General features: G+C 43.9%; 1 protein-coding gene across 3 annotated transcripts in view; it reads left to right on the plus strand.

The window, feature by feature from the left end:
- TBC1D14 (TBC1 domain family member 14) overlaps nucleotides 1–14,799 on the plus strand; it is a 91,803-nt gene extending 77,004 nt beyond the window's left edge. For all 3 annotated transcript variants that reach the window (XM_073574527.1, XM_073574528.1, XM_073574529.1), the window contains 9 exons: nucleotides 711–828; nucleotides 4,604–4,710; nucleotides 5,650–5,730; nucleotides 7,921–8,015; nucleotides 8,132–8,203; nucleotides 8,456–8,584; nucleotides 10,975–11,084; nucleotides 11,207–11,465; nucleotides 12,949–14,799. In XM_073574527.1, the coding sequence (XP_073430628.1) occupies nucleotides 711–828; nucleotides 4,604–4,710; nucleotides 5,650–5,730; nucleotides 7,921–8,015; nucleotides 8,132–8,203; nucleotides 8,456–8,584; nucleotides 10,975–11,084; nucleotides 11,207–11,465; nucleotides 12,949–13,014 (1,037 nt within the window). In that variant the 3' untranslated portion in view covers nucleotides 13,015–14,799. The remainder of the gene's footprint in view (nucleotides 1–710; nucleotides 829–4,603; nucleotides 4,711–5,649; nucleotides 5,731–7,920; nucleotides 8,016–8,131; nucleotides 8,204–8,455; nucleotides 8,585–10,974; nucleotides 11,085–11,206; nucleotides 11,466–12,948) is intronic.
- The last annotated feature ends 3,687 nt before the right edge of the window (nucleotides 14,800–18,486 follow it).

Genomic DNA, 18,486 nt, shown 5'->3' on the forward strand with positions numbered 1-18,486 from the left:
TTGTAAGAACTTTACATCCATCTTCCTGTTCAAGGTTGATCTGTTCCTAGAACCAAAGTTTGGGCACCTGTTCAGCCGAATGCCAGGAAGAGCATATAGCCCTCTCTCAGTAAGCGGCGTTCGGCCAAAAAGAGTGCCCGAGAAAACCGATTGGCTGAGGGAGGACATGTCCTTTCCAGCTGGATGCTGTTTGTGCTCTCCTTTACAATTATGGTTTGAGGAGCTGTAAATGGTTTTTCTCCCCACTGTGGTATATTGGTTAAAAGTCTGACCACTGTAAGCCCTAGTGATCCTGGAAACTATAGACATTTTTACCAATTAACTGGAAGTGCATTGAGGTTTTGCACTTGGATTTGGAATTCTGTGCCTGAAATGTGTGCAATAGGTCATATGTGAGTGTGGTTGCATGGTACTTATGAGCCAGATGTGGAACCCCAAATGCCCTCTTGCCATCGGAGTCATTATTGTATGTACTTGACAGCCGTCGCTATCTGCTCTGTACCTGTGCCCATGTTTGTTTAACCGCTGATTGCGAAGTATCCTCTCTGAAATCTGCAATTCCTGGGAGAATTCTCCCATCCCCATAGCAGACAACAAGAGTTCTTTCAGCCAAGTTGTTTAATGGATTCCGCTTTCTACTTCTGCTTAGAAGCCTCCTCACCGCTATATACATAAATCCTGCATTTTGATCATGAATGTGCATTTTTCAGAATTCAAAGAAGCCCAAAGAAAGAAAAAACAACTTCAGGAGAGGTGTAAACTGGAGGAAAGCATCGGAATCGCCGCTCTAATGTGGAACAACGAGATTCTGCCCAACTGGGAATCCATGTAAGTGGAGACGGAGCTGCTGAAATAATTCATTTTATGTAAAACACAAAATATTTTTAAAAAAAAACTTTAAAAAAAAACAAAAAAACCTGTACAAATGATTTTTCAATGAAATTGTCTAGATCGCCTACTCATTTCTGGTAATCTTAGAATCATAGAATCATAGAATCGTAGAGTTGGAAGGGACCTCCTGGGCCATCTGGTCCAACCCCCTGCTCAAAGCAGGATTCGCTAAATCATCCCAGTCAGATGTCTGCCCAGCCTCCGTTTGAAGACTTCCATTGAAGGAGAACTCACCACTTCTCGTGGCAGCCTGTTCCACTCATTGATCACTCTAACTGTCAAAAAGTTTTTTCTAATATCTAATCTGTGTCTCCTCCCATTCAGTTTCATCCCATTGCTTCTAGTCTTTCCTTGTGCAAATGAGAATAAAGTTGATCCTTCTACAATGTGACAGCCCTTTAGATATTTGTAGACAGCTATTAAGTCTCCTCTCAGTCTTCTCTTTTGCAAACTAAACATTCCCAAATCCTGCAACCTTTCCTCATAAGACAGGGTTTGCAGACCGGTCACCATTCTGGTCACTCTTTTCTGAACTTGCTCCAGTTTGTTGATGTCTTTTTTAAAATGTGGTGCCCAAAACTGGACACAATATTCCAGATGAGGTCTGACCAAAGAGGAGTAGAGGGAAATAATGACTTCACGTGATCTAGACTGTATGCTTCTGTTAATACAGCCTAGAATTGCATTTGCCTTTTTTGCTGCTGCATCACACTGTTGACTCATATTTAGTCTGTGATCTATTAGTATACCCAAGTCTTTTTCACATGTGCTGTCACTTAGCCCTATTCCTCCCATTCTATATCTGCTTTTTTCATTTTTATTGCCCAGATGTAGTACTTTGCATTTCTCCCTGTTAAAAACCATTCTGTTAGTTGCTGCCCACTTCTCCAGTTTATTTAAATCTTTTTGAATCCTCTCTCTCTTCTCTAGTATTAGCTATCCCTCCTAGCTTTGTGTCATCAGCAAATTTAATCAGTTTACCCTCAAATCCTTCATCTAAATCGTTGATAAAGATGTTGAACAATACAGGGCCCAGGACAGAGCCCTGTGGTACCCCACTTGAGACATTCTTCCAACTGGATGTGCAGCCATTTACGACCACTCTTTGGGTCCGATCACTAAGCCAGTTATGAATCCACCTAACAGTTGCCTTGTCCATTCCATACTTAGTCATTTTTTCAATAAGGATTGTATGAGAGACTTTGTCAAATGCTTTGCTGAAGTCAAGATATACTATATCTACAGCATTTCCTTGATCCACCCAATCAGTGATACCGTCATAGAAGGAAATTAAGTTAGTCTGACATGACTTATTAGTTACAAACTCATGCTGACTCTGTTTAATCACTTCATTCTTATCCAGGTATTGACATACATGTTGTTTAATAATTTGTTCAAAGATCTTTCCTGGTATAGAAGTCAGACTCACCGGCCTATAGTTGCCTGGGTCCACCTTCTTCCCCTTTTTGAAGATAGGAACAACATTTGCTCTTCTCCAGTCTTCTGGCACTTCTCCTGTTCTCCAAGAATTTTCAAAGATTATGGAGAGGGGTTCAAAAATTTCTTCTGCTATCTCTTTCAGTACTCTGGGGTGTAATTCATCTGGACCTGGAGACTTGAATTCATTTAGGTTAGCTAAGTGTTTCCTCACTATCTTTCTGTTTATAGATATCCTGGATTCTTCTATTCCCTTAATAGGACAGTGAATAACAGTTGATGTTACATTTCCTTTCTGAGAGAAAACAGATGCAAAATAGGAATTTAAAAGTTCAGCCTTCTCAACATCCTGTCTTACCATTTCATCATTTTCATCCTGTAAAAATCCTATAGCATCTTTGACTTTTCTTTTACTTTTGACATATCCCCAAAATCCTTTATTATTGCTTTTGACATCTCTTGCAAGCCTCAATTCATTTTCAGCTTTAGATAATCTGATTTGTGCCCTGCAGGTTCTGCAGACAGCATTATATTCTTCTTTAGATGTGCCTCCCTCTTTCCATTTTATAAACATTTTTTTCTTCCTTTTTAGCATGTGCTTAAGTTCTGTGTTCATCCATCCTGGTTTCCTTAAATGCTTTCTATTCTTCCCTCTTTTCAGAATTGTTAACAACTGTGCTTTGAGAATTTCATTTTTCAAGATTTCCCATCCTTCCTGGACATTTTTGTCTTTAAGGATATCCAGCCATTGGATCCCTCCAATTCTCTTTCTGAATCCCTTAAAATCTGCCTTTCTGAAATCTAACCTTGACGTCTGAGTCTTCACAGGTCTTCCGCCTCTAGTTATCCAAAATTCTAAAATAGCATGGTCGCTACCTCCTAGGGTCCCAGCCACTTTTACCTCCTCACCCATTTCCTCCCTGTTTATAAGGATTAGATCCAAGGTAGCAGTTCCCCTTGTTTTCTCCCCTACCTTTTGGAAGATAAAGATATCAGCAAGAGAGGATAAGAATTTCCTTGACTTGTTAGTTTTGCCTGAGAGAGATTCCCAACAAATGTCTGGATAGTTGAAATCTCCCATGACAACTATGTCATATATTTTGGAGAACTTGGCCATTTGATGCATAAAGAGTTCATCCATATCTTCAGCTTGCACAGGCGGCCTGTAGTAAATGCCTACAATGGTGTCCTTTCCATTGTTCTGTCCTTGTATTCTTACCCAAACAGTTTCCACAGAACTCCCAGTCTCTGAAGCTTCAATCTCTGTGCAGATATACGTGTTTCTAACATACAATGCGACACCCCCTCCTCGTTTATCAAGTCTGTTTCTTGCAAATAAGTTGTATCCTTCTAGTCTTGTATTCCAATCATGTGTATTGTCCCACCAAGTTTCAGTGATTCCAATGACATCATATTTCTTTTCCTGTGTTAGTAGTTCCAATTCTCCTTGTTTGTTGCCCATGCTTTGTGCATTAGTATAGAAACATTTTAGTTTGTGATTGGTTTCTCTTTCTACAATATTTTTATTAATTAGATTCTTTCGTCTTTGTTCTTCCTTTCCACTTCTAACAGCAGAGTTCTCAATAGCATTTGTCAGGTGTATGGCTTTTTCTGGTCTTTTGCTTCCCTTCCCTTCTTCTGTGAAGACCAGTTTGCCCAACTTACTGCATATGAAGGCTCCATTAGAATAAGGCTGGTGGGGCTAAAAAAGACAAGAGGGGCAGACCCCTTAACTCATTCCTGGTGATTTGGAATCAAGGTCCATATTTCAGTTGCCTTTACACATTAAAAGTGGTTAATCTTGCCTATCTAGTATCCAGCAGGTTGTCCATCACTGGTATGCGCTGCACATTAGGTTTCTGGTGCTTTACAGTAGCATTAATGGTTGGGTCTCGTATTGGGGGAGGAATATAAGAAAATTATAGGGATTGGTGCGCAATGAAATGAAAGGTGTAAAACTTGCCTATCTAGCATCCAGCAGCACGTAATCCTTGGCCAACTTTCCCCGGCTCTGCTCTAGTTGTTTGACAGGGGTTTCCCATTTGTGTAAATGGGAGAGAGACCTGTCAATCACCTGTAGCTGGGAGGGGACATGTGCCAGCCATCTGTCTTCTCTGAATTGTGCAGCCTGGCTTGGATTTATGCTGCGCAGCCCGAATCTAGTGACAGGTTCCCTTTTAACATGCATAGTCACATGGATATCATGTCATGTTTATATATAAAAAGTTTTTGCACTAAGCCATTACTAATCCATTTTTCTCCATTCTGCTGTTAGGTGCTGTTCTCGAAAAGTTCGGGAGATGTGGTGGCAGGGGATCCCACCTAATGTAAGAGGAAAAGTCTGGAGTCTGGCGATCGGCAATGAGTTAAATATCACTCACGGTAGGACTGGAGACCGTATATCATGAATACCGTTCCTTGTTTATCAGGATGCATTGTAGTAATGGGGAGTAAGTCTAAGATTCATTTTCTGATACATATATGATAAAAAAAAAAAACAATCCATGCTAGTAATGGAGGACGGTGTGTGACACTGTCACTTTAAGGGGGTTGGGTGATCAAGACCACGCCTCCTTAAACTAATCTCCGCCTAAAGAAGCTGCTGCCAGCGAGCATTTGCCCTGCAGCTCCCCCTTTAGGCAGGATATAGTATTACATGCCGGCCATTATAATGTTCTATCATTAGTGATTTTTCTGCTCTGGCTACGAACAAGGGATCCTGAGATGACCGAATAGGGATTTGCCAAGATGAGTCAACACTTTTAAATAAGCAGTGGAGTGGATAAAAGGGTATAATTACTGTTCCTGTATGTGATGCTCATGACTATGATGCAGAAAAATCAAAGAGATAATTAAGTAATTTTGTACTCGTGAGTCAGCAGGGAAATATTCTGTAATGGGTCCCTAGTTATTAATGGACTTCTCATTAAAGGGGCTCTCCATTAATGTAAAAGCTAATTATTGGGACCTGGGTGGTGAAAAAACAAATGTATACCCACCTCCAAAACCGGCGTCGCCACTGCACATTGTATCCGATGCCAGTCGCTTGGCATTGTCCAGTGAAGACCTCACGCAATCGGCAGAGCTAATCGATGGCCTCTTTACAGTCCATTTTAACATATGGAAGAGGGTTTTTTAGGGGTGTTGAATCCCTTTTAAATATAACATCAGACAATTAAAATATGTATCTGGGTAGAAATGGTACAGGGGGGACTGCAGCACAATACGGACGCAGCAGTGATGGTGAATCTGAGCTCGTGTCTGTACGGCTGTCTCGTATGTCTGCTTGGACCTCCGTAAAGTCATGATTTTATTTTCTAGAGCTGTACGATATCTTCTTGTCTCGAGCCAAGGATCGATGGAAATCGCTGAGCATGGGAGGGTCCGATGTAGAAAATGAGGGTAAGGACTATCCTGGTCCAGGAAAAGACTAGGTGGCATTTGTTCTTGGTTCACAGGGTCCGCATATTGCCACACCAAAAACCGTTTATGCAATGTGTTATAGGGGTGCATACAGATATCGCTTCTTATTGTAACCTTTAAAGGGGTTGTGCCATAAATGCAGGTTATGTAGTCTCCGCAGGTCAAGTAAAAACGTGTCTATTGCACGCAGTTCCAGCTTTTTAACCCCTACTGTTCCCGAGGCAGAGGCTCTGGCGTTCCAGTCACTGTCTGATCATGGCCATGACAATGAATGTAGTAGTTGCCTGCATGTTCAACCATCGCTTCGTAGGGGGAACTATAGAGCCTCATTTGGTTTTTGATCACTGGGGTTCCAGCGGTGAAAGCCACAACGACCAGAAAGTTATCTTGTGCTTAAGTGATAACTTGGGTTTGTTGGAAAAACCTCTTTTAAACACCTGTTCCTGCTCTCAGCTAAGAATTTTTTTTTTTTTTTTTTATAGTTTTTCAAGCCAAAGCTGTACTATTGGAGCAAAACACATCAGTAGCTTAAACAAACCTCTCTGGTTGTTTCCTTCAGTGAACGGACTCGCTCGCACATCTGTATTTTTTGTCCAAGTGCGATCAGACAAAACATCGGATCATGCTCGTACCGATGCTATTCTATGGGGCCGCACAGATGAACAAGACAGTCCAAGGGGAAAATTGCAGCATGCCCAAGTTTGATCGGATATTCGTATCGCACTCAGTCATGCAAGTGCGTGGAAAAACATAATACTGACATCTGCGTGCAGTCCAATTTCCGCACACTGACACTATGGCAAAGATGGAGAAACTTTGTTCTCCATCTTCTCCTCAGTGTGCTCAGATTCTCTAATCTGAGAGATTCTGATCACACTAAGCTGACACTCTTATCAGAGTTTGATTAGAGTGTTTGCATAATCGGACAATTCTCTCAGATGAGGGAATCTACGGCTTTCTGACCCTAGGCTAAGGGTACCGTTACACATAACGATGTCCCAGCGATCCCACCGACGATCCGACGTGGATGGGATCGCTGGGAAACTGTTAGCTGATCACTGGTGAGCTCTCACATAGACAGCCCCTCCAGCAATCAGGACCAGCGAGCACGCTGGTTACCAACGTAAGCATCGGGTTTCTAAGGGCTGCAGGGCCCTTAGAAACCTGATGTTCACCCTAGATACCAGCGTGCACTGCAGGCAGAGCGGGAGGTGGAGGCAGAGCGGCGTAGACAGACCGGCGTAGCTCTGCTATCTGCTACTCCGGTCTGACAGACTGGAGTAGCAGATAGCAGAGCTACTCCGGTCTGTGCGCTGCTCGCCTCCACCTCCCTCCCTGCCTGCAGTGCACGCTGGTATCTAGGGTAAACATCAGGTTTATGGTAACCAGCGTGCAGCGTCGCTCATTGCTGGCTCCCGTTGCCACACGCAGTGATGCGCACTGGCCAGCAGGAGACCAGCGATGAAAAAACGGGCCAGGACGATCCAGCACAATCAGCGATACCCCGCGGGGGAGCCGATCGCTGCTGGATGTCACACACAGCGATCTCGCTGGAGAGATTGCTGATGTGTCACAAAATCAGCGATCTCGCCAGCGAGATCGCTGTTTGTAACGGGCCCTTTACAGCGTGGAGCTCAGACCTTTTTTAGTTGGTGTGTCAACAGGTTGCCTCCTGCAGACTCAGGGAGTATAGATGGAGCAAATCTATTTGCAATACCTGATCCAGTGGTCATGTCGGTAGCTTATGGCTAACGGACAGGAGCCTTGAGCACCTTCTCCTATCTGATGCCGTCTGCAAATCCTTTACGTAGTAGCCAACATGGCATAGTCACATGGAACCGATGAGGTCGCAGGCCATCCAGCTAGTCAAAAGATTTGCGGATGCTGTCAGGTAAGAGACATTTTTCAGAGCTCCCTAATTAGTCACGTTACGGGTGGACCGGGTCCTGGGAACTGATTAGTAATGGCTCTGCTGGAGAGACCTAACATTGCCCCCACTAAATGCCAAGACGTTGGGTTCCTTGGATATGCACCCTTCAGCAATCACAGAGTTTGCCTTGTAGCCAATAAAACTCTTGCTCCCTGGTCTGAGTTTCTGCATGTTGGACCATGTTGGACCTTGCCGGCTGCATCAAATAGTCACTGATGTTCTGTTATATTTCTCTCTAGACTCGGGTTTGTCTGCATCGGACAGGGAAGCCAGCCTGGAGCTGATAAAGTTGGATATCTCCCGCACCTTTCCAAGTCTGTGTATATTCCAGAAGGTAGGACATGACACAGCTGGATATCTAAAATCTGCACATGTTCTGACTGAATTGAGTTATCGCTCAATTATTTGGAAACTTCCAGAGTAACAATGGCAGTTTTTACTCTTTTTCAGGGTGGCCCCTATCACGATATGCTGCACAGTATTCTCGGGGCCTACACTTGCTACAGACCTGACGTTGGTTATGTAAGTGTCTCCTACTATACATACTTGCTCCTGGAATTAAGAAATCGCAGAGTGTTCCAGTTTTTATGTGCAACCATGTGTAATCAGTAACATTTCCCCGTGGTACTGGCTGTTCCCGGGCTGTCGTACTGGCTGTTCCCGGGCTGTCGTACTGGCTGTTCCCGGGCTGTCGTACTGGCTGTTCCCGGGCTGTCGTACTGGCTGTTCCCGGGCTGTGGACTGATAACATCTCATTTCTCCTCCCCATATTAGGTACAGGGCATGTCGTTTATCGCTGCCGTGCTGATCCTGAACCTAGATACTGCGGATGCCTTCATCGCTTTCTCAAATCTCTTAAACAAACCTTGTCAGATGGCGTTCTTCAGAGTAGACCATGGCCTTGTAAGTACCTGAAGTCACTGTCCAGTTTCCCTAAAGTTCCGGCATACAGTCCATTCCTCCATAACAGCTAGTCTTCACTTTGACTCCCGACATCCTGGGTGCCTCTGCCACTTACCAATTCAACGTGAATAGAGTTGCTTACATATTTACATTGGCCGAATGTGCAGACGTCATCAGGACTGGCCGGCCATCTGATGTGTATGGGGTCTTCCTGACTGTCCCCCAATAGATGTCCTCAGGGAAGGTAAAGTTCGGGCACTTGAAATTTATACAACTGATCATTTTTCTCATGTGAGATAATCTGGCGCCAGAGAAGTCGTGACAGCGGCTTATTCTACTTTTACCTATTGAAAGCTCATTTATGTACAGCCAAGCTGAGAGTTTGTGTGTGGGGTAGTCAGGAGAGATGGTGGTCGACCGAACGGGTGTATGGGCATCTTACAGGGGTGTAATAGGAAAATTAAAAACATGGCTGTTTTCTTTAAAAAAAACAAAAAAAAAACGGCGCTTACCCTTGACCGTGTGTCATCTCGTATTGCAGCTGAGCCCCATTGATGTGGATGTAGCAGAGCTGCAGTATCATGCTCAGCCCATGGACAGGGGTGATGATGTTTCTGAAAGAAAGCAGCCATGGTTTTATAAAGATGGAAAACTCATTTAAGATTGTTCACACCAGGCTACTTATAATGTGATCATGATGCTACATAGTGACACTGGTGGACCATGATGACTTTAATAGTGAATGTTCAGTTTCCATTTATACTATTCTTGCCATCAAAAATCACATGTGAACAGACCTCTTATTTTCTTACTGTGGGTATGCTCCAATAGGATGTATATGGAGCAGATTTCCTGAAATCTTATCCATACACCACAAAGAGCTGCACTCAGTGTCCGTGTGCACGGCTTCCTCTTTAGCTCCTGTCTGCAGTAGAGTACCAAGCAGCGGCTGCAGACAGGAGCCAGCGATGAAAACCCAGAATGACTGTGAGCATGCCTGGGCTTCTGCGGGATCTGTGTGAAGGTGCAGTGTCCGTGTGCACAGTCTCCGCTCTGGCTCCTGTCTTCAGCATAGTATTAAGCAGCAACCTCAGACAGGAGTCAGAGATGAAAACCCACAATGACTGTGAGCATGCCTGGGCTTCTGCGGGATCTGTGTGAAGGTGCAGTGTCCGTGTGCACTCTCTCTGCCCTGGCTCCGGTCTTCAGCATAGTATTAAGCAGCAACCTCAGACAGTAGTCAGAGATGAAAACCCACAATGACTGTGAGCATGCCTGGGCTTCTGCGGGATATGTGTGAAGGTGCAGTGTCCGTGTGCACTGTCTCTGCCCTGGCTCCTGTCTTCAGCATAGTATTAAGCAGCAACCTCAGACAGTAGTCAGAGATGAAAACCCACAATGACTGTAAGCATGCCTGGGCTTTTGCGGGATCTGTGTGAAGGTGCAGTGTCCGTGTGCACGGCTTCCTCTTTAGCTCCTGTCTGCAGTAGAGTACCAAGCAGCGGCTGCAGACAGGAGCCAGCGATGAAAACCCAGAATGACTGTGAGCATGCCTGGGCTTCTGCGGGATCTGTGTGAAGGTGCAGTGTCCGTGTGCACAGTCTCCGCTCTGGCTCCTGTCTTCAGCATAGTATTAAGCAGCAACCTCAGACAGGAGTCAGAGATGAAAACCCACAATGACTGTGAGCATGCCTGGGCTTCTGCGGGATATGTGTGAAGGTGCAGTGTCCGTGTGCACTGTCTCTGCCCTGGCTCCGGTCTTCAGCATAGTATTAAGCAGCAACCTCAGACAGTAGTCAGAGATGAAAACCCACAATGACTGTGAGCATGCCTGGGCTTCTGCAGTATCTGTGTGAAGGTGCAGTGTCCGTGTGCATTCTTCTCTCCGGCTCCTGTCTGCAGTATAGCGCCAGCTGATGGCTGCAGACAGGAGCCAGCGATGAAGGCCCACCATTACTTTGAGCATGCCTGGTCTTCTGCAGTGTCCGTGTGAAGGTGCAGAGTTCAGGGAGCGCTCACTTGCTCCGAATGCAAATTGAAGGGGTGTAGCGAAGGCCAGATCAAGAGTGCACCAAACCCCCCCCCCCCCCCCCCTTCTTTGCATACATTAATATTTCTGGCAACTAAATCACTGAAATCTATAATACAAGTGTGATTTTTATCAGGGCCATGTCCCCGACATACCTGTATGTGAGGCTTGGTCAACTTTTTGGGGTGACATAATCCCTTTAATGCAATATATGTAGAAGCGGGAGCATATGGAAAACATGGCTAGCTTTTCCTCTTTCCGTTACTAGCGCGTACATCACAGTAGGAATGAGCTTATTTGTTGGATTTGTGGCTTGTTACCCCCTTTTTTTTTTTCTTTTTTTTTTTTTTTGCTTTTGTAGATGTTAACTTACTTTGCGGCATTTGAAGTATTTTTTGAAGAAAATTTGCCGAGATTATTTGCCCACTTTAAGAAACATAATCTGACCCCCGATATCTACCTAATAGACTGGTAAGTGATCATGTGCCGCCATATGGCGTCACTTATACCCTGCTGCCATCTACTGGTTACAATGAGCATTGCTTGAGATTTCCTTCACGCTGTTGCGCTATGGACATTATTGTTCCCCACAGGATCTTCACGTTGTACAGCAAGTCTCTACCGCTGGATTTGGCGTGCCGGGTGTGGGACGTGTTCTGCCGGGACGGCGAGGAGTTTCTGTTCAGAACTGCCTTGGGGATACTAAGACTTTTCGAAGACATCTTAACCAGGATGGACTTCATTCACGTTGCTCAGTTTCTCACCAAGCTCCCAGAGGACTTAACTGCTGATGATTTATTCGCCTCCATCTCTGCAATTCAGATGCAGAGCCGAAATAAGAAATGGTCTCAGGTACGGCGGTGCTGGGTTCTGGATGAGCTGGTGGATTATACGAAATATGTCTTACCAGCATTGCAGGGTAATGGGGTCCTCACACAACTGCTACCTCTGCCACCATGAGATCCTGAGCAGCCGCACAGCGCCCCCTCCAGCATTTATCATCTGTACTCAATATAGGTGGTCAACATGTTTGCTCGGACCCCCGCTGCTCACAAGAATCAGGGTCCCATCTGAAGGAAGCTGTGGACACATGCACTACTGCTCCTTTCAAAGTCTATAAGACTGACGGACTCCTCCAGCTGTTGTACAACTACAACTCCCAGCATTCTTACACAAGTGTTAGTTCACAACAGCTGGGGGTGCTGATCCTGTGTATAGAGGGTGAATGGAGCAGCAGGGTGCATGGGTAACCACTAACCGGCATCCGTTTAGGTGGTCTGTGTCTGCCGGACCAGAGCATGACATCAGAAGAGGCGCCGGGGATGCTGGCAAGTAGGGCCACACATTACTGACATGGCCTGCAAATCTTTTTTGCTCAACTCAAATACCCACCATTCATAGGGGGATACGAGACTCCTTTTCATGATCGGTGGTGAGGGTCCCAGCGTTGAGATCCTTGGGAATTACACCGTATGTCTTTTACGGGCTGGACCCCTGATCCCTGGGGTTAGAGATGACCTGATTTTCCTGCAGCCTCTTAGGGTACCGTCACACTTGGCGACGCACCAGCGATCCTGACAACGATATGACCTAGTAGGGATCGCTGGTGCGTCGCTACGAGGTCGCTGGTGAGATGTCAAACCGTCAGATCTCACCAGCGACGCAGCAACGATACGGAATGATACGACAGTCATTGGGACCCCGTCTCTCAGACCTGTAGTATTGAGGTCGTTGTCCCTTTCAAACACAGCGATGCATGCTGGCCACCGGGACACCAGCCATCAAAAAATGGCCCAGGACATTCGAGCACAATCGGCGACATCGCAGCAGGGGCCCGATCGCTGCTATGTGTCACACGCAGCGAGATCGCTGGCGAGGGGACGCAACAGCGATCTCGCTATGTGAGACGGGGGCTTTACAAGAAGGCCTCTAGGTGGGACATCATGTTTTAGCCATCCAACCCCGCACCCCTCCTACCCCAATGAGTGACCTTAGGCAAAACACCATAGATTAAATGAATAAAATACTTGGCCCTGTACACACCACCTCCTATTGACTACTGAAAAATAAAATAAGTTCCATTGTTAACCACACCTGAAATTTCCTACATGCTGTAAGGTTGTCCCACTAGGACTACACCCTGACACGGCACGCAATATAGAGATGTGTGCAGTCCTCCACAGTGAGAGGACCCCCATGTCTGTATCCTCTAATAAAGCACGGCCTAGGGTCTAGCGCGCGAATATGCAGCCTGCGTCTGGGTGACACCCCACCTATACTGTGTGTAGATACCTGGGGTAACGCATTCACGGCCCTCTCGTTTCTTCCATTCCAGATCCTCTCGGCTCTACAGAGAGACACCCGTGACCCCGAGAGCAGGAGCCCCGCTCTGAAACGCTGAATTTTCACTCAGGACAGAACACAAAGGATTTTTTGTTTTCCACTGAGAGAGAGAACAGAATTCTACTTCAGGACTTTGTGTAACACTGGAAATGGCCTTAAGACATTTAAGCCAGTACTTGCTGATCGGCGGGGACCAGGCTTTGGCAAATATTGTCTTGAATCCGTGTGGCCAGGCCTCAGCCTGTGCAGTAGTGTATTATTATTTTTTTGTACAGTTCCTTTCTACATTGCAAAGAACAAGTGAGAGTCTGAGGCAGGCGATAACATTCTTGTTTTATGCAGCCACCACAAGGGGGAGCTTTCGAGCTTACTGCATACTGTGAAGACCTTGAACCCGTATGCAGCACTCTGACCCCTTGGAGACCCCCTAGATTCCAATAAGCCCCCCTTTGTGGCTGCAGGGAACAAGAATTTTTCTTGTAAAATGATTTCCATGCAGGGGATTTGGAACTCCATATATAAAAAAAGAATGGAGTTCCAGCCACTAAGATATTATTCTCCTGGCTGATGTGGACGTTCACATTAAGCATTATTCAACAGAACGTTGTGAAAGTGAGAAGGTTACAAGGGAGTGACTGATATTCGTGAGATGTTAGGGATTGAAGTGAGTGTGTCGTCAGGAAATCGCCTATTTTTATGCGCTAAATGTATTTTTTGATATACATTGGTAATGGTGTTTTTTTTTTCTGTTTTTCATAACACAATCTGTATTAAAAATATAAATAAATCAGAAATCTGGCAATTTTCACATTGGCCACTGGGGCGATTCTAATTCTACACTCATGCTTCCATTTACGGAAGACTCGTTATCATCAGAGGCAGGATTACAATGACAGGTAACGCCTCCATATACAATAACACCAGATCCACCAATCAGTAATGTCGCAGCTCCTTTTCCTCCCTTTCTTTGCACACACTCATTAGACGCCTCAATGCAATAGACTCAAACCCTTTTTATTTTGTATTGAGGCATCTAATGAGCGGTCACAAAAGACATTGCAAAGGGAGGAGAAGAGCTGTGACATCACTTATTTGGTGGATCTTGTGTTATATACTGTATATAGAGGTATATCCTTGTCTGTGATGATAATGAGAGTCCAGTGAAGCACAGGGTGTATGAGTCTTTAATACAGAATGTGATGTAAAAGAAAAAAATGCTAAAAATAATATATGAAACAATACAAATTTAAACAATAGGTCATTTTCTGACACGTCTGTGTAGATCATAATCTATATCCTGGTCCAACTTTTTGCTACTCCAGCAGTCGTAAAACTACAACTTCCAGCATTCCCTGGTATGTTGCCTTCAGAGAAAGATGGATTGCTAGGTGTTCATGTATCACGGACGCCTCCGCACCTTTCTCTCTGGTTGTATGGCCGAGCAGTTGGGTTTTTTTTTTTTTGTTTTTTTTACTTTTGAAGGCTCCGATATTTCTTTTACCAGGATTTCAGGAGTTATGGATTCAGGCAATCAGATTTTTGCAAGGAAAAGCCCATTAAGTAATGGAGATCCGTGATTATAGACCCCCTTATCTGCCATATCACACTATTTTAGATCCCAATTGCTTCACTTGTCCCGGCAGATATGGATTATCTGAATACAATTCCCTCGGACCCTATAAAGGAATTTTTTTGGGGAAACTGTCCAAATAACGGAGATTTGTGTGTGTTGTTTTTTTGTTTTTTTTTCCTTAAGTCAAAGGACTCGTCCGACAGTTCGGACAAATTGTAATGTTAAAAAACTACTGATAATATTATATAAAACCTGAATATTTATTTATAACGATGGTACTTTTATTGTCATCCACGGGCACTTACCAAAGATGTACATGTGTGTAAATGGCACTGGTGTGGAAGCGAACGTGTCACTTTGGTGTCTCCAAGGGCTAGAATGACCTACGGTAACTGTTTGTTTTTTGTTTTTTCTTCCAGTTCTTTTCTTTTATTTTTTTTTCCTACTTTCTACTGAGTGTAACCGGTTTTAAAATGGGTTGTTAAAGGTGTTTTCTGTGTTTGTTTTGTGTTCTTTTTCCCCCTCAAACGGATTTTTGGCTAAAAAAAAAAAAATTTTTGTATAAATTTTCCATCATTTGCGTTTTTAGCCTGTCTATTGCTGGCTGCAGAATGGGTTAACTGGGAATCTGTCAGTGAGCCCGTTTGCATTTCTTACACTTTTTTTTTTTTTTTGGTCGGCTCTTTTGATGACCACGTCACAGTTTGAATGTGTAGGAAAACGAAGAACCTGTAAAAGCAAAACGGTGCAACAATTTAAATGAAAACACATTTGCAGAAACTATATTTAGCTACATTTAAGTGCAAAAAAAAAAAAAAAAAAATTATCCCCCGAAGGTGGATAATTTTTGGATTTTTTTTTTTTTACTTAATTTGCGCTCTAGTTTAATAGTGGGGGAGAAAACTTGCACTTTTAGGATGATGACGTAACACTGGTACAAGGTGGGGCTGGGAAATCTGTACATTTTGGAGATTTCGGCACCATTGTTTGGTTTGCCTTGGCACTGTGGGAAGGAAACTTGATAAATGGGGCATTACTTGAATCGGATGTGTAACGCTCCAGTCACATATATTGCGTTTCCCGTCTGGTTGTTAGTAGTATGATTGGCATACATGGTACATGATATCTATTTTTTTTTTTTTTTCTCCTCATGCAGCATCATGTTAAATCGTGAAAGTCCACAATTTGTCTTAGAGCCCTTGTCCTTTCAGTAGCATCATGGCCCCCAATGAATGGACCCTTGAGCCCATTTATCCAACCTGCAGGACCCAGGAGGGCTCTCGTGATAAATGACATTTCGCCCCTCCGCTCACTGTGACTGGTCCTCATAAGTGCCTCCCGGTAATTGGATCCTAGCAAAAGGGATCGGTCACAAATGTTGGCACGCACTGTAAGCAGCGTAGGCAATAACTCGTTTTGTGACTACGGGTATAGATCTATTTGCACTCTACAGGGATTGTGCAAAAAAAAAAAAAATAGCGCCCCACCTGATCACAGTTCGTGTGCGGTATTGCATCTCTGCTCTATAGAGTCGCAATACTAGACACGACCCACGGACAGGGGCGGCGCTGTTGCTACACAAATAGTAGACGTGTTTTCTATCTCCATACAAGCGCTTTAATACTCGGCACTGCACTGGAATACGCAACGTGACAAAATCTTGTACATCACCAAAGTTCATAGCAGTTCTTGGAACCCACAAACGGGTGAGAATTAAAGGAATGAAAACCTCCTCGTGGAGATGACTCTTGGAGGGATTCTCCATTATTATTTTTTTTCAGCCCAGTACACACTGATCCTGACACTGTAATAAAAATGAGTATTTTTATTTTTTTTTTTTTTTTTTGTCTTCCTGTATTTTGCACAACAGATCATTAAAGGGGCTGCACAGCTTTAGAAACTAAGACTTTGCTTTTCTTTAATTAAGAAACAGCACCTCCGTAGGCAGCTTCTGGTATTGCCTTAGGCATTAATGGCCCTTATTCCGATATCCACGTTTATTGTAGTTTTTGTTTTTTCTTTGCAAATGAAGAAAAACAACTTTTCATCCATGTTCCACCAGTTTTTAACCATCATTGTTGCATCTTTTCTTCTCGATTTGGTGGGGGGAAAAAATTTCCATGACTCTCCTTATTAATTAGTATAAAATATTTTTTTTTTTTTTTTAAAAAGTCTCCACAAGAAGCGTGTACGTGTGAACAGCCCCCGTACGCTATAATGGAAACGTGTTTTGGAGAAAAATACGTCTGGAAGAGACCTTAAGGGGTGTTCCCATCTCCAAGATCCCATGCCAATATGTAGTACATGGAAGAATTATAATATAGGCACATACCTCCAATTAGAAATGTAGTACAGTTCTTCTGATTTGCTATGTCTTTCCTCATGTTCAGGCATTACAGGACCTTAGGTATCCATGGTTGCGAACACGACATAGTGACAGTTGGCTAGTTGCTGGTGGTCATAACCGTGGATACCTAAGGTCCCGCAATGCCCTGCGCATAAGTAGAATCATAGATACGTAGAGTTGGAAGGGACCTCCTGGGCCATCTGGTCCAACCCCCTGCTCAAAGCAGGATTCGCTAAATCATCCCAGTCAGATGTCTGTCCAGCCTCTGTTTGAAGACTTCCATTGAAGGAGAACTCACCACTTCTCGTGGCAGCCTGTTCCACTCATTGATCACTCTAACTGTCAAAAAGTTTTTTCTAATATCTAATGTGTCTCTTCCCAATCAGTTTCATCCCATTGCTTCTAGTCTTTCCTTGTGCAAATGAGAATAAAGTTGATCCTTCTACAATGTGACAGCCCTTTAGATATTTGTAGACAGCTATTAAGTCTCCTCTCAGTCTTCTCTTTTGCAAACTAAACATTCCCAAATCCTGCAACCTTTCCTCATAAGACAGGGTTTGCAGACCGGTCACCATTCTGGTTGCTCTTTTCTGAACTTGCTCCAGTTTGTTGATGTCTTTTTTAAAATGTGGTGCCCAAAACTGGACACAATATTCCAGATGAGGTCTGACCAAAGAGGAGTAGAGGGAAATAATGACTTCACGTGATCTAGACTGTATGCTTCTGTTAATACATCCTAGAATTGCATTTGCCTTTTTTGCTGCTGCATCACACTGTTGACTCATATTCAGTCTGTGATCTATTAGTATACCCAAGTCTTTTTCACATGTGCTGTCACTTAGCCCTATTCCTCCCATTCTATATATGCTTTTTTCATTTTTATTGCCCAGATGTAGTACTTTGCATTTCTCCCTGTTAAAAACCATTCTGTTAGTTGCTGCCCACTTCTCCAGTTTATTTAAATCTTTTTGAATCCTCTCTCTCTTCTCTAGTATTAGCTATCCCTCCTAGCTTTGTGTCATCAGCAAATTTAATCAGTTTACCCTCAATTCCTTCATCTAAATTGTTGATAGAATCATAAATAAAGACATAGCGAATCAGAAGAACTATACTACATTTATAATAGGAGCCATGTGCCAATATTATTAAACCTACTATATATTGGGATAGGATCTTAGAAGTGGGAATACCTCTTAAGGGATACAAAATTCAGCGCAGCCCCTGGATAAAAGTGATGTTTCTTTTTGTTTTGTCTAAATTTTTTTTTTTTTTCCCAATGTTGCACAATACCTTTTAAAGTTTTACTGCACTTTATGAAAACCTTTTGACATGGTAGAAGATCTGATCAGTAGGGATCTCGGGTGTGATCCCACCACCGGTGTCTGAAGCCAAGGAGTAGAAGCTCTTCTTGGAGATTGAGTCCATAGACTTCCTTCGGCGCCATCTCCGTTGCCTGACCAGTGCGCCAAGCACTTCTGTCCCTTTTGTTGTAGAAAATTTGGGGGGCACTGAATGGACAGTTTCTAGAGCATGTAGACCCCCCATCTGCTAACACCCAGAGCAACAATGCTGGAGCACTCATGGGATAGTACGGAGAGCAGAAGATCCAC

Source organism: Dendrobates tinctorius, unplaced genomic scaffold (assembly GCF_039654945.1).
Source record: "Dendrobates tinctorius isolate UK_male_01 unplaced genomic scaffold, ASM3965494v1 ptg000039l, whole genome shotgun sequence".
In the NCBI taxonomy this organism is placed as follows: Eukaryota; Metazoa; Chordata; class Amphibia; order Anura; family Dendrobatidae; genus Dendrobates; species Dendrobates tinctorius.